General features: G+C 45.1%; 1 protein-coding gene across 3 annotated transcripts; it reads left to right on the top strand.

Annotated features, from left to right (window-relative positions):
* Window positions 1-2,274: 2,274 nt before the first annotated feature.
* ncln (nicalin) lies at window positions 2,275-15,694 on the top strand. Of its 3 annotated transcripts, none has more exons than XM_015365715.2 (15): window positions 2,275-2,606; window positions 4,535-4,725; window positions 5,739-5,880; window positions 6,229-6,323; window positions 7,918-7,998; window positions 8,139-8,242; window positions 8,473-8,561; window positions 8,879-9,018; window positions 9,867-10,045; window positions 11,051-11,138; window positions 11,509-11,547; window positions 12,327-12,490; window positions 12,872-12,925; window positions 13,147-13,225; window positions 14,068-15,694. In XM_015365715.2, exons 1-15 carry the CDS (start codon window positions 2,432-2,434, stop codon window positions 14,128-14,130), a joined length of 1,683 nt encoding a protein of 560 aa, XP_015221201.1. In that variant the 5' UTR covers window positions 2,275-2,431; the 3' UTR covers window positions 14,131-15,694. The 3 variants fall into 3 exon arrangements, with proteins under 3 accessions (XP_015221201.1, XP_015221202.1, XP_006639902.1); XM_015365716.2 differs by having other exon boundaries at window positions 5,736-5,880; window positions 12,330-12,490; XM_006639839.3 differs by having other exon boundaries at window positions 2,276-2,606; window positions 5,736-5,880.
* Window positions 15,695-15,720: the final 26 nt, after the last annotated feature.

The raw sequence follows: 15,720 nt of genomic DNA, 5'->3' as shown, positions 1-15,720 counted from the left end.
CGGAGGTGGTCAGTTGAGTAGACGCTTTGTTTAGTCAATGTAGGATTTCTAACAACATTATCGCGTTATTCACAGTGATTTAGGGTGGATCGTGCTAGTGGGAAATGGAGCTTAATTGAGAGCAATTAACACAAAGTTGAAGGAAGGGCGCGTACACCGAAATGTGTTATTATTCTGTGGTGACAAGACGTTCAATATAAAAAAAACGTAGCACCTTGCACAAACTGTAGCAAGGCATCTGACCACAATTGTTATTTTACTTTAGATTTCTTTTTCCTGTCTGGCCCACACTACCTTAATCCAGTTAAGTGTACGTGAGAAAATATTTTCCCTTATACAGCTTTTATTACGCTTATATTGCAAATGACACAAAGGCACCTTTTTTTTTAATGAAAGGCTCGGATGGTTTAGCGAAGGGAATGCGCTACAGGCAACACAACTCAGGTAGTCGTAATGATGATTTGTGAAAATCCGCAATCAGTTTGCCGCGGGGGAAAAAAAACCCAACATTTTATTGTGGAATTTCACGTTTCTTCTCGTTGGTACCACTAGGAGCACAAACGCCAAATTTGAAAGGGCTGGGAATGGTGACTGTGGCCTGCAATGGACTGGCATACCATCCAGGGCGTACCCTGCCTTGTGCCCATTGCTTGCTGGGATAGACTCCGGCTCTCACGTGACCCTGAACTGGGAGAAGTGGTTATAAATAATGGATGGAAAGATTGTAGGGGCATGATTCATCCTCTTAGTTTGCCGAAGCACCGGCATGGGAAGAATCCGATCTTGTGAAGTGGGTCAGATGGAGGAGGAAACATAGATGTAAGAGATCACAACATGGACCACTTTCAAGGTGAATTTCAAAGCTTGAAGTGAAGAGTCTAATCTCGTAGTTCTTAACCTGAACTGCTCCCCTTTGGTTCTCAAAATCTGTCCTTGCACCCCTGACCAAAAATCATTGAAGCAGGTCACCTCTTTAAATCTAAGACAACTCACTATACAATAAACAAATAATATTATACATTTATTTTAATTCCGCCAGAAAGTGAAGAGTACATGACAAAATCTGCACTTTTTAAAGTTTATCTTAAAATACCTAGGTTTGATGGGTCTTACAGCCCTGTGTTTCATTTGTGTTTTTCGATGATTACCTTCTAAAAACATGTGGCCCTACCCACACCTCAGGTTAAGAACCACTACTCTAAAACCATGTGGTTTCCAAAAGTGGGAAAAAAAAAAACAATTTAAAAGAGTGACACAGATCTTAAGTGAAGAAATTGGGATCAATTGGATATAGACTCGGGAGAGGAAGCCTGGGTACTCTTCAGAAACATGGTACTAGGGGCACAGGAAAAAAAAAAGTATAACAAAGGCCAACAAATGACAATATAGAACATGGTGGCCTGCGCGGATTTGAAAGGCATTTGAGAATTAGGCAAAAAGAACCGCAAACTGGATCGAGCTGCAAATACAAGTCCAGAAAGACAAAGGCGAGAGAGACAGGAAAGGAATATATTTATGGCAGCAAAAAAGAATGCAAAGTCATGCTTAAAAATACACAATGCATTAGACCTCAGTTGCAATACTGTGTTCAGTTTCAGACACCAAGCTTTAAGACAGATATTGCTTCTCTATTAGCATTAATAATGAATGCGTTCTGTTTCATAACAAAGTCCGCTTTTATGAACCATCTTTCCCAAACAGTGAAGACGGCCTTAGGTGAAACGAATCCGGTAAGAATTTGATTTAATCTTATTTTGTCTGTTTATCAGCGCCCTCTGGCGTCCATAAATTCATTAAAGGCAGACATTAACTTTTTCAAAGTCATCAAACCAAAACAAGCGTTTCTAAACAACATTTATCTACTTATTAGTAAATGTTTCTAATAAGGGAAAATAATGGAAAAAATATAAAACAGATACGCATACAGTTGAAATTTTAGTTTGACTTCTTTTCATAGTTGATAATTTACCAACTGTAGTCCCTGTATCTGTTCTTAAACAGATTTAATTTGAGCTTTGTTAGAACGTAACCTACGTCTCTTTTAGTAAAGGACTACACTACCCAGAATCATTTTCTATTTCTGGAACAGACTTAGGTGTCTGTGGGCTCCTAAAGGACCTTTATTCAAAAAAGTGAAATTTCAAAGGACATATTATATATTTAGATATATATAAGGATTTATTTTTTGTAATGTCATAAGAAACAAAGTTAATGTAAAGACAGTGGCGTCCCATCTGGTGCCTGAAAGCCCCTTTCGTATTTAGGTGTCTACTTAGAACGCCTGTAGGACCCCGTATTGTGGTCGTGCCGTGTTTGTCAGCGTGAGCTGTCACTTTCAACCCATTGAATCAAACCGAGGACTTTCGTTTCTCTTTTTCTAAAGATTTGAAGCATTTCTTTTTTCTTTTAACCTTTTGTTTACGGCGCCAACATGTTCGAGGAGGCCAGCGAGGTGTTTGAGAACATGCTTAAGTCTTCTTTCCCGTTAACTTTCATTGTTTTTCTGCCGGCGGTGCTAATTCTGGTCTCTCCGCTTCCAGCCGAAGCTGCACACGAATTTACAGTGTACCGTATGCAGCAGTATGACCTACAGGGACAACCGTACGGTAGGTAGCATGCCTGGATCGCGATGAATCTCAGAAAACCGTACCCAGGGTAACGAGGGCAACGCTTAAGCCCAAAGCAAAGAGCTAGATGAGGCCTTCATGTTGTAGAAGTCACCGTGACTGTTTTGATATGTTTTCTAAATTGACTTGACGACACTCGAGCGATACTGACTTGCACAACAAGAAAAAATGTCGGTTTTTTCCGCTTAAGTGCTGATTAATCGATAGCGACAGGAACGGTGTCAGGGCGCCTGCGGTGCAGCCCGGGGGCAGTGTGATTGTACTGGTTTACCTTAAACAAAAACACAACATGATATGAGAATGTGATTTTGTTAAAAGATCGATTGAGCCCAGAGGGACATGAACCAGATTGATTCAGGGACGGCTGGAACCAACGTGTCCCCTGTGCACGGCAGTTGCATGCCTTATGAGTCTCAAGCGTCCTGAACAAAATCTGAGAAGGTACAGCAAAAGTTAAAGGTTGAGGCGAATTTCAATCTCGCTCGGATCTATGCAAATCGGGCGACACGCCTGAAAACGCACCTGGTGTTGCTGGCTGTCACGCAAGAGTTGAAGATTCGCCTGCACCTCGTGTAAAACTATCACAAGGTCGCACACGCCATCAGACGTCTTGGAAAGAAACTGCACTGGCCGTCTTCAGGGTGACACGGAAGGAAATCGGTAAAAGGTTTATTCCATGCTGGAGGGGGAAAAAAAGAGAGACAACGTTTCTACTGGGCAGTTTTGAAGCCGAAAACGTTGCCCAGGACAGAAGTAGATAGATTAAATATGTTCTTTTTCAGCCTACTAATGCTGACACCGCTACCTTTTCGAGCTAAAAGAAATTTGCAGATTAAGCGACTTAATAATGACAGGAGCTTCTTCTGCGATCTTGTGGTGGAGAGGCTTGCATGTCTGAAAGAGAACTCTGCTGGTGGGGGGTTTTGGCAGGTGAAACCATACCAGATTGGTCCCAGGCGGGGAGAGGCTAGACAAACTGCGGCACATCAGGCCCTCTAGGTTGGGGACAGTGCCACACTGGAAAGAGCAAACCTGTTACGGAAACTACAGTGAAAAACCTGACTAGCAACAGGTCCTCTGCCCACTCCAGCCAGCCGACAGACAGTGGGATACCTCCAGGAGCACAGTGTGAAGGGCAGAAGACGTTCAAGTAGCGAGCTGCATCAGCATGCATAAGCTGCAAAGGAACAAGGAAAGGTTTATCCCGTGCTGAAACGAAGAGAGACGCAACGTTTCGGCTGTGGAGCCTCAGGTGTCAGAAGGCTACCCTTAACCAGGGTGAAGACTAGTCTACTGGGACCTCACTCCGAAGGCCACCTTGGATCGTGGAACGTCCGAACCGTGTGTGAAACGTCGAGGCACTCAGAGAAATGAAGAGATGAGATCTCGACGTCCCGGCAATCGGCGTGCATCTCCAGATCTCGGCTCCCGTCGTCAGGAACAAGGCATGGAGCGGTCGATCTTCATTCGGGTCACGAGGACATGCATGGTGTAGCAATCGCGCTCTCTCGAAGGAAAAAGCAAGATCCTTCCTGGCCGGTGAAAGAATGATGACGGTGCGCCACGACTCAGAAGCGTTGCAGACGCACAGTCTGGCAATCCTAGGTCTCCTCTGGAAACAAAGGAGCCCAGGACAGAAATAAGTGGCAGGAATTTGTTCTGGCCTCATGTCACACGTGCAACGCAGAGGATGCTCAGTGAGTTCTGATGACAGGAGGGCTGCATGCACGTTGAGACCTGTAGGCGATTGTGTTTTATGAACCAGAAATCGATGTGCGTGTCAACGGGGGTTTAAAGGCATTCGCCCTGTGAATGGTGAAATGAGCGGATGGTAGCCGTGCTCTGCATCGAGTGCCAGCATAACGAGTGTCCGCCTGCCCCTCGGCATGTCCCCCTTGCGTTCCCAGGCACGCGGAACGCCATATTGAACACGGAGGCGCGCACGGCGGAGGCGGAGGTCCTGAGCCGCCGCTGTGTGCTGCTGCGGCTCGTGGACTTCTCCTTCGAGAAGTACCAGAAGGCCCTGCGCCAGTCGGCGGGAGCCGTGGTCCTCGTCCTGCCGCAGAACATGTCCACCATGCCGCAGGACATCGTGCAGGTGAGGGCGTCCGGCCACGGTCGGCCTTTCGGGATCTCGTGCGCCCTGCACGGTCGCTTTCCTCCCGTCTCGGGGTTTGTCCTTGGCTTCCTGTCTGTGCTGCTGTCCTGACCCTTCTCGTTCTCTCTTCATGTGGCCCGTCTGCAGGTGCCTTTCTTATGTCCCGTGTGCCGGACTGTAAAACTGTGCTTTTGCGTCTTGTCCACCAAGGCATCGCGCAGTGGTCCAGGAAGTGGACCAGGCATTGACCAAGCAGTTGTCTTGACAATATCAGTTATTCTGGTGTGTTTCTAAGGGTTCGAGGAACATGCTTATTCTCATTCCAAGCAGCTCTTGATCTCTAGTGCTTATTGATGACTCTAGATAGTTGCTTAAGAGTTTTAACTTGATTCATCAGTCACTTCTGGGTTGTACAAAATACCCTGTTCTTGAGTACCATTTCTCACAATGTCACCACGCAAAACTCTCTACAGCCTCTTGCCACTTGTGATTATTTCTGACAAACAGCTCTTACTGGCTGATTAATGAGTAATGGGAAAGACTGTATCTGACATACCTATCATGAGCATTGTTTCCTTCTGTAGAGGTTCAGCTGGTTACATTTTAGGCAACGCATCTGAATGAGGGCTGTTCTGAAACTCACAAACAGGTGTAGGATTGAAACCCATGACAAATCTTTGAAGAGATGAAAGCAGATGTCTAAAATGCACCCCAAATAGAGAACTGAAATCAGTGAGCCTTCTGAATGTTCTCGTCGTTACAAAAAATCCCAAAAATTAAAAATTAGAAGTTAAGAATCGAGTAGATATAAATAATAAAATAACTGGAAATCTGTTTTAAGTGAAAATAAAAAATATATATATAATTATAGATTATGATTATTAAACATATTAATTATAGATGTAAGCAGAAATTCTTACAGAAAACTCAGCTGGAGCAAAAACCAGGAGAGACAGGACTGTGCATGGGAGTCACTCCTCTAATCCATCTTCTCTGGAAAACCCCTGCAGCAGTTTATGGAGATCGAGCCGGAGCTGCTGGCCACCGAGACCATCGTCCCCGTCTACTTCGCTCTGGAGGACGAGGAGCTGCTGTCCATCTACGAGCAGACCCTTGCCTCCTCTTCCTCACAAGGCTCCGCCTCTGCTGCCGAAGGTAGGGGGCGCCGTCTGCGCCGTCCTGCAGGCATGTTCCTGTTCTCAGGGAAGTCGGGCATTGTCATTTTTTTATCATAGTGTGGATTGTTAAGTCGTGATTAATGAGGAATTAAGCATCAATAACAAGGTTATACTTGCAGAACACTGGCTGTAAAATGGGTTGGATTGTGATTCACTGGGTGATATTTGAATGACAGGCATGGCTGCTTGAGCTGAGGCCAGAGAAGCTGAAATATTGCTAGAAAGTGGATCTGATTCTGTATTGGTGAAATCAATTGTAAAGGGTCTAGAACAGGATTTGTTATTGGTTTATTAACACAAAATTCTTTGTTTCCTTGTCTGCCAGTGCTGCTCCACACAGCGACAGCCAATGGGTTCCAGATGGTAACAAGTGGCGCTCAGAGCAAGGCAGTGAGCGACTGGGCTATCACTAGTCTAGAGGTGTGTTCCTGCATGTGAGAGAAATGCCGTACTATTGAGGACTGATGGGCTAAAGTGCAATGATTTGCCATTCTTTGTGGCTTCGATTCTGTTACATGGTAATCCTGCATGGTGTGAATGGATCGTGAGGTTCTGTCAAATATTAAGTGGTTTGAAGATTAACGTATGCGAGGTAGAGCAAAATATTCACATTTAGAACTAGCACTTTTACAACGAACATTTAATCAATCAATTTGGGCATCAAGTCTAATCTTAAGAGCTTTACTTTCCATTGCCTTTACTCATTCAGCTGCAGTGATCGCTGTTAACTCGTAGATTTTCGGTCACATGAAATTTAATCAGCTCACCCCTAAGAAACCACAGTTTTATAGTTCTCCGTATTCCATTGTGTGATTTATCCTATATGTGAAATGCAATGATGCCCCAAATCGCGATGTTTTAAATATAGTAATGAGTATGTTGGTAGGTCGTCGTTTTTCCTTTATAATGTTCCTAGGCAGGTTTTTCCTCAAGGTTGCCACTGCATTCTGCACGTGTTCCAGCGCATGTTTGTGCCTTGCGGTAGTAATGCACAAGTTTGACTGTGCAAAGATGGCTGTGTTTAATTAGCGGTTGAGTGAGCCGTGACACTGTTAAAGTGGGTTTTGCAGTCAAGAGCCTTAGACTTCGGTTGAACAGGCTTGGTGATGCTGACAGAGGATCAGTGGAGAGGGACTCCAGGGGATTCACAGGGAGGCCGTGATTGCTCCCTGCAGGGGCTGTGTCTCTCTCACTGTTGAAGGCAGGTTTGTGCAGTGGGACCCTGCAGGCCTTACGGTGGGGGAAGGAGGCATGCGGTATTCAGCTTGGACAGGGAAAGAAAGGTCACTTGAGAGATGAGCATCTTTCAAAGCAGTACAACATTGTTCTTATGACACAGATCTAGACAAGAAACACGGGGGGTTCTGAGCTGTGGCTTAGGGAGACTGTAGCTGTGCCAGTTTAGAAACGATCCTAGACCTAGGTTGTGTAGATAGCTCTCTCTAGATGGGCACCGGTGTAGGGGCAAGGAGGGCTGACTGCCCCCCTTGCATATGTCATATGTGTAAGTGAGGAGAAAACAAACTCCTTGTGTTTCACCCACAAAAACAAATACCGTTGCCTGCAGTAGTGATGGAGCAATACCTCCCCATACAACGTAAAGGATATGCTGTTAATTTGTGAATCGCTTCCTGTTGATGCAAGACCTCAGATGCTCACCACTAAATGTGAGGAAGGCCACGAATTTCGCCATCAGGATAAACGCAAAGTTGTTGTTGTTTTATTTTTGCAAGGCGCCAATAGGTCAGGCTTGGCAGTGAACAGAGACGGCTTCCTTGCAGATCTGTGCATTTTGCCTTGTGCATATACACGGTGACGCCAGCCTGGATTTGCTCACCAGTATCGAAATACAAACCATGTCCTTAAAAGAAAGATTTTTGGTTGTTGCTAGAGGTTGTTTAAGACTGACGAGCAGGTTTAAGTTCTGATTTAATCGAATTTTCGTCTCTAAGCACTGATGGTTGGACTGAAGCGTGGCAGGGCAGTAACCCTGTACGGTTTTCTCCCACCTCAGGGTAGGCTGGCAGGAGTGGGAGGAGAAGATCTCCCCACGATCGTCCTGGTGGCTCACTACGATTCCTTCGGCGTGGCTCCGGTGAGACTCCCCCCCCACATTTTCCCTAGACCCTAGTTAACATTCACTCCTCGCAGTTCACTACTCATTCATGAAAGGTTCCAGAGACGCTGGCATGTTTTATGAAGTGTTTCTTGAACCCTGTGATCTCTCCCTTCCAGTGGCTGTCTTATGGTGCGGACTCCAATGGCAGTGGGGTCGCGGTCCTATTGGAGCTGGCCCGTCTCTTCTCCAGGCTTTACACCTACAAGAGGACACACGCAGGGTGAGCGCTTCCTGTCGGCCGAGTGGAGCGACCCACCCTGGAGCTTTGGGACAGTTGCTGCACTGCCGGAAGATGGGCAGATTGCAGATTCCTGCAAAATCGATCTCTGGTTGTTATTTGAAAGTGCAACGTTAGCTGCATGAAATAAATATGCATCTTGCTGGGTTTTATAGGAAAGGAAGGCATTTGTCTGTTCCCTTGAAGATTTAGTTAAGTGTTTTCTTCCTTAGGTACAACCTGCTGTTCTTTGTGTCTGGAGGGGGGAAGTTCAACTATCAGGGCACGAAACGCTGGCTGGAAGATAATCTGGATCATACAGGTATCGTCTTGGAGACTGCTGCTTTGATTAAGCCATGATGCTTAGGCATGGTGATTCAAAATATTAAGGTTTATCTACTAAAGATCCACCAGAAAGCACAGCAGATGCATTGTTTTTTTATTTTACTTTAAGGGTAGTTTGTTCTTGTAAATATTGCATGTGAATAAAGTTGTACTTTCCGGCATGCCTCAGACAAAGAGTTAGTGATGGTATTGGTCAACGGGGAGGTGTGCTGTATAAACACTTTGCACATCCTGAGTGAGCAGTCATGCAGGTCTGGTCCCTCCGTCCTGAAAGCGTTTTTGTCTCGTCCCCAGACTCCAGCCTGCTTCAGGACAATGTGGCCTTCGTGCTGTGTCTGGACACCCTGGGCAATGGAGACAGTCTTCACCTTCATGTGTCCAAGCCCCCCAAGGAAGGAAGCCCCCAGCACACACTACTGAGAGAACTCGAGACCGTAAGGGGTCCTTATTACATCATCGTCATCTGACATATTTCCGGTCTTATTAATTTATATTCAGTTAAACCTGGGCTGCTGTTTGATTCTATAACTTGATTAACAATATTTTGGCAGTAAAAGATTCTGGGTAAGGTGTTGTGTGCAAGCATTAAGTCTATTATAGTGCGCCTATTGTGCTGTTTCTAAGACAGGAATCTCCAACCCTGGTCCTGGAGAGCCCCAGTCCAGTTAAACTTACATGTCACCCCAATTATCTGTTACTTGAAGATTAGGAGTACGTGTTTAACCGATTGATTGATTGAGTAAGTAATGTATCAATGAAAGGAACACAGTTCCTTGAGGCCTGAAGGATATTTTATTGAAATTACTAATTTATATAGAGGACTTCAGTTTGCAGCTGTTTATACAGCTGGGAGTAAGTTTTACTGGAGCAGTGTGAGTAAAATATCCTTGCTCAAGGGACAACGGAAGCGTCTCATCTGGGATTTGAACCCACAACCTTCCAGTTGAGAGTCCAGAAATCTCATTTCCGCTCCACACTGCTCTTATATCTTATATAATTTTCAGAATTGTGTTCCAACTGATCTCTCAAGTCTGTAATTGAACAGACTACGTGTTTACTAGATTCTATTTCCTCCGGGCCTTTTGAAAATTAATGCTTTAAAGGCTGAACCTCCTGGACTGGGCTCTCCGAGGCTAGTGTTGGAGATCTGTCTCTTCTGAGACAATGCAGGACCGTGAGCTTCATCTCCACTTGTGGTGTTTAGCCTTTATTCTTGCGGGGAAATCCAGGCAGGGCCCCAGGTGCTGTGCTGTGCTGACCGCTCTGGGTTTGTCCATGCCAGGTGCTCTCCAGCCAGTACCCCGAGATGAAGTTCTCCATGGTGCACAAGAAGATCAACCTGGCCGACGACATGCTGGCCTGGGAGCACGAGCGCTTCGGGATTCGCCGGCTGCCCGCCTTCACCCTGTCTCACCTGGAGAGCCATCGCAGCGCACAGCGCACCAGCATCATGGACACGCGGTGAGGGCTCTCCCACGGCGCTCCAGCCCTGATTCCCCAGCAGGGCTGGGAGGAGCCGCTCAAGGCTAGTTCCGCGCTGGAAAGCTGAAGGGAGAAACGCGGCATTTTGGCTGTTGAGGTTTCTTCTCTTGAAGAAGGCTCAATAAGCCGAGACGTCGTTTCTCCTTTTGGATTCTCCTCCTGGAATTGTCCTTTACTTGTTCCTTTGCAGACGATGCTCGCTGACGAATCTCCCCACTCAAACGTCATGCATTTTGGCCATATTGAAAACTCCGCTAAACAGGTGTTAGGTGTATCAAAAGCCTAAGGCTCCTGTGATTTACGGAACTAATCCGTAACTTGCCTCTGTATAACCCATTATGCATTACTTAGTTCATCTCATACTTTTGTCTGAAGCGCGTTACGATGAACTATTTTTGCATTCAGGTTTTGTTGCGCAAAACAGCTGGGGTCGCTGGAGCATTCTGGGTGAAGTGCCTTGCACCACTGACCCCACCTGGTGTTGAACCCACAGCCTTCCAGTAAAGTGTTGGTGCTCCAATCCAGTCCTAGAGGGCCGCAGTGTGTGGGTTTTCAGTTTTCTGCTCTTAATGACCTTATTGAGCTAATTATCCACTTAATTAACTGGACCAGTTTAACTTCTCAGCACTCTCCAGCTATTGGTTTAAATAGAGCTAGACAGCCTGCTGGATTCAGGTCCTTGACTAGAGATGTACGACTAGCACTCATCTACAGTGGCCTTTTGGATAAAAAATAATTCTGGGAGAGTGACGGGGGATTTCTGCAGCAAATGCCTTTGATGCATTTTGTTGTTTGTTTTTGCTCAATTTAAAATATGGTAGTAGGATAGCTCAGGCTGGCCTACTGTATGTGATGGGGGGGGGGGAACCTGCCCAGCTGCTTTCCTCAGTTGATAATCTGGTTCTCCTAGTTGCAGAGCATTTTGAAGGGTTTCAGTGTCACTGTGACGTAGAGCTAACCTTGTGACTTATTTTTCCTGCTCAGGTCTCACGTTGACTTGCAAAAGCTAAGTCGAAATACTAAGATTATTGCAGAGGTGCTTGCCCGAGTCATCTACAACCTCACAGAGAAGGTAATGTCTAAACAACAGCAAGCCTACCTCAAGCACATGACGTTAAAGACTAGCACACCTTCTTCTTTATTGCATGCCTATATTTAAATATTAGAAAAACACTCTTTTATGCAACGGTTATTGTGATTGACATTTCGATATGAGAATTAAAAACTATATTTAGATAATGGTTTCTGTTCTGATTCATTGTAGTATGGTTGCATGCAGTCTTATTGCAGGACGTCTTTAAAATGAACAGCAGTAGCTGTAAAAGGACATAGAGCGCGGTGCATTTGTTTGCTTCTCTCAGTTGTGATCTCTGTTGTGTGTCAGGTGTGATGGCAGGTGCTGTAAACAGGTGTACTGAAGCTGTCCCTTGTGTTTCCTTTAGGGTGCCCCTGAAGAACTGCAGATCTTCACTGAACAAATGGTGAGAAAACAGCACCCCAGGGCTTTAGCCCTCTTTAAATTATCTTTTGACATCAGTACGTTTATGTTGGAGTGGTTATTTACCAAGGCAAAGAATGTCCTGTTCAATGCGCAACAAGAATGACCGATAAAGAATTACTCCCTTAACTGTGTAGACCCTGCACTTACTCCATTTGGAATTCCACAATTTGTAGAGTTAGAACAGCCTTTAATGTATGTAGGAATAGTAACATTGTGCAAGTTTAATCGCTGAAGGAGTTAAAGATTTAGTTAGTTCCGGGTTGGGTTGGATTGAAAACCACGTGCAGAATTCTGATTTTGTTTTTCTTTTCTCAGTGTCTTAATTGGTTTAGATTTCTTGGTTTCACGTTCTGTGTTCTTTGGACTTTTGAATTATGGGCCCTGGAAATTTAAATAGTTCTACAAGCCCTTCCCTTAGGTGACCGACCCAGGTGTGCAGGATTTGTGGCTTAATAGTACTTAGTGTCTGCCTTAACGTCTCTGGAACATGACTATTTTAACCATTTTAAGTGACTAATCGGCTCAATGCGTTGGGTTGGAATCCGTGTGTTGCTGCAGCTCAGAAGACATGGTGTGATTATTCCAGACATTCTGGCACATAGAGCAGCAATCGGGAAGCACAGTCCTGTTGCTAGAGAATTTCACCTCTGCAGAAGTCTGTTCCCCGAAGGCAAAGGAGCTAGGAAGGAGCTTGGTGTCGGTGTTTGCCTCCGGTGGTGTGTGGGCGTGAGAGTGAGAGGTCGTTCCCCTGATCTCCAGCAGGTGCAGGAGGAGCAGCTGTCTTCGGTCATCAACTGGCTGACGGCTCAGCCGCGGGCGGCCCAGCTGGTGGACAAGGACAGCAGCGTGGTGAGCACGCTGGAGTACTACCTGGGCCGCTACCTCAAAGACGTCAAGAAGCACTACGTCAAAGCTGACAAGAGGTAAAGCCGCAGAGCCAGAGATCTCCCGTACGTCACCTGGGAGCCCAGACCTGCACTGATCAATATATCAGTATAGCCCGCTCCTCCTCTCTCTGCTGGGATAAAGGCTTTCGCCCTTAGTCAAGCTTGGATACAGTGGTTTTGTGCAGAATATGTTGCCTTCTTCCACCTGGAGCTCCACTTCAGTTGAATCCCTGGAGGATCCAGACTGGTGCTGGTGCCAGCTGTTTGGATCCTTGAATGCATTGGAAATTGATTTTTTTTTTTGGGCCAATCAAATTCGTCATCTTGAAGCAGCAGGTGGAGCTGATCTGCACATTGAGACCGTGGGGTTCTGAAACCATGCTGATGTGGCTAAACCATATTTCCTTCTCACCACAGGGATCCTGAATTTGTCTTCTATGATCAGCTGAAACAGACTATGAATGCGTACAGGTAACGTGCTTTTCTGGAAGTCCGAAACCTATAAATGGGAATCTTAATCTTTTTTTTGACTATGTAAAGACAGAATGATTCTTTTGTATTTAATGTGGAACACTTTCTGCAAGATAATGCAAGGTAATGCTATTAGACGTAGTGCAAATAATAAGACTGCATAGAATCACAGACTTAGCCTAACATATTCCTACTAATTAATTTTCCTTGTTCCTCTCTAGAGTGAAACCTGCTATCTTTGACTTGCTTCTAGCAGTGTGTATAGCAGCTTATCTGGGAGTGATGTATTTCACCGTTCAGGTAAATATCTTGAAAACAATTCAGAATGAACTTCTCACTTAAACTCTCATCACTTATCAACAAATGTTTTATAACACGGAAGCTGCATCCTGTTGCTCCTTGAAATAAATACAAAGGGAACCAGGGGTAGTCTTGACTTAGCTTCCATGCCAGTTCTTCACTATTTTTGTTGGGGTCACTATTCTGTTGGAGGAACCGCCCTTTGGATGTGACAATGCAAAGTCCTAAATAGTCATTAAATATCCCAAGGAGCTATTAACATAAAATAAGGGCATTGACCCTAGTGTCCTGGCTAAATGCCACTAAGGACCCACACAGACTGGACAGTGTTTTTCCCTTTTAATTCGGCTGAAGTAATTTTTTACCCCTCCATGTGACCTGCTGGGCAGTGGGGCTGCTGGTGCAGAATGATGTGTCTTCCCCAGGTGGGTGCAGCACTTCAGTGGTGGATGAAGTGGTGGTGGTGGTGGGGGGGGGATTGCTCCACAATGCAGATAAATGTCGTGAAAACTGCCCCCTCATGCACCATCGAAATCAGATACAGATACAAACGGGGAGCAGGTTCCCAAGAGGAACTCCCACACCACAGGGTGAAAGGGAAGGCGTGTGACCACCATGTTGGTTCTAGATGGTTTATATGCATCCCCTGTGGGTATCAGTGTGTTCTGTGATATACTCCAAAATTTTCTTTGCTCCCGAGTGCAGTTCTCCCCCCCCAGGCCAACTTAACACCGCAGTGTGTAACGTGTTGGGCATTGAACCCATAAATGTAGTAGTGATTCTGACAGCAGCATGAAGATCGGAGCCCCTCACACATCCTCTCTCTCTCTCTGACTCTACAGCACTTTGGCATGCTCTACAGTGTTGTGCGCAGAATGACGCAACCCAAGACCAAGCAGCAATAACAGGCGTGCTGCCTAGTTCCCAAGTTCGTCAAGACCCCCGAACTCCTGTTCTCTTCAGAATGAAAGGAAAACATGGGAAGCAGAACAAACAGCCAAATGTTTTTTTATTCCTTTTTTTTTTCTTTAAAAAGAACAACCCCTTGCGTGGAATTTTCAGATGAGCCTGTATTCTCCGTTGCTAGCACTCGGACAAGTACAGAGAAAGCTGGAGTCCCAGGAATATGCCTTTGCTCGACACTGCCCCCTGCTGGCTGTTCTGCTGTATTGTTGCCCTCTTGCTCCTGATCACAGACTGTACTGGTGAACGGTGGAGTCCTGCTGGGGCAGCCAGACTAGTTAAGTACACATAATAATGGGACAAAGCCCGGCAAGGGTTAACAGGCGGAGTCTCGTGAATTCTCAGTATTTGTTTAGCTCACATGTAGCACATCAGTGCCTTTTCCTCCAACACTACAAAATGAAACTGCTCATCTGAAACAGTAATGTTGTCTTATCTTTCCATGATAGTGTTCTGCAGTATTCTTTAAAAACTGAACACTAAGCTCATGAATTGCATTTCAATAAATTCTAGAAACTGGTATTCAAATAATTATATTATAAGGTATTAATTCTGTTAGGCACTATTAAAATATATATATATAACTATCCAGATTCTTATCCTAAGCAAGCACTCTTGTGATATGAGACATGACCTTTCTTTTCCCAGGAGACATTATAAATTCCCAACATGTTTGCAATGGCCAGTGCAAAAATGCTGGCTTTTTGTAACGTTTCTAACATTGATCGCAAGATTACCCAATTTCTTTACCATACTATCAGACAATTCTTGTATTTTAGCTGTGCTTTTGTAAATTATTTTATTCCTCAGTTTGGAAATATTACTCTCCTGAATGGTTTTTAATTGCAGAAAGGCAGTATTGAAAGCAACTTTTATACAATGAGGCCCGCCTGGAACCTTGAAGGTTTCATGGAGATGGTGTAAGGGCTACTCAGTCCTTCGCTGTGAGCAAAATAATACAAAGGTACGAGAATCAAACCTGCAGCTATCAGATCTCAAACTACAGGTCTGGGAGGAAATAAAAATAGGAGGAATTTGGCAGTGCTTGAAATGCATTTGAGTTGCCTTGGCAACTTCTGCTGGACAGCACACGAGACCCCACCTCACTGTCCCATTGTTAGTGTGCAAAAAAGAGCCTTCTTCAGTTTTTAATCTCAGTTTTTAGCCAAGGAGTGTTCAGTCTCTCTCCCTGCCCCTCTCCTCTGGGTTTTGCAAAGTCTTTCTAGCATCCTCAGGCAAAGAGGTTTGTCCTCACGGTTTAAGTGGTGAAGACTGAAGCAGGGCTTCCCCGACGATGCAAGGCCAGAGATGATGGGTACGCAACCTTCCATCTATTTATTGAAGCAGTGAATGCTGAGTGGTGCACTGAATCTTTATTTCCCAACCCTTTGTTTACCCAGCCCCCAATCCTGTTTTGTCTTCACCGATTGCTGAATCGTGTTGTAGATGTTCCAGAAAACGTGATTCTTGCAAAAAAATAAAATAAAATTCCTCTGTTGGATTGTTTGGGACGAGGAAATTGGTGTCATTCA

Source organism: Lepisosteus oculatus, chromosome 29 (assembly GCF_040954835.1).
Source record: "Lepisosteus oculatus isolate fLepOcu1 chromosome 29, fLepOcu1.hap2, whole genome shotgun sequence".
NCBI lineage: Eukaryota > Metazoa > Chordata > Actinopteri > Semionotiformes > Lepisosteidae > Lepisosteus > Lepisosteus oculatus.
The sequence above is the reverse complement of the archived record's forward strand: the minus strand, read 5'-3'. Positions and strand labels throughout refer to the sequence as shown.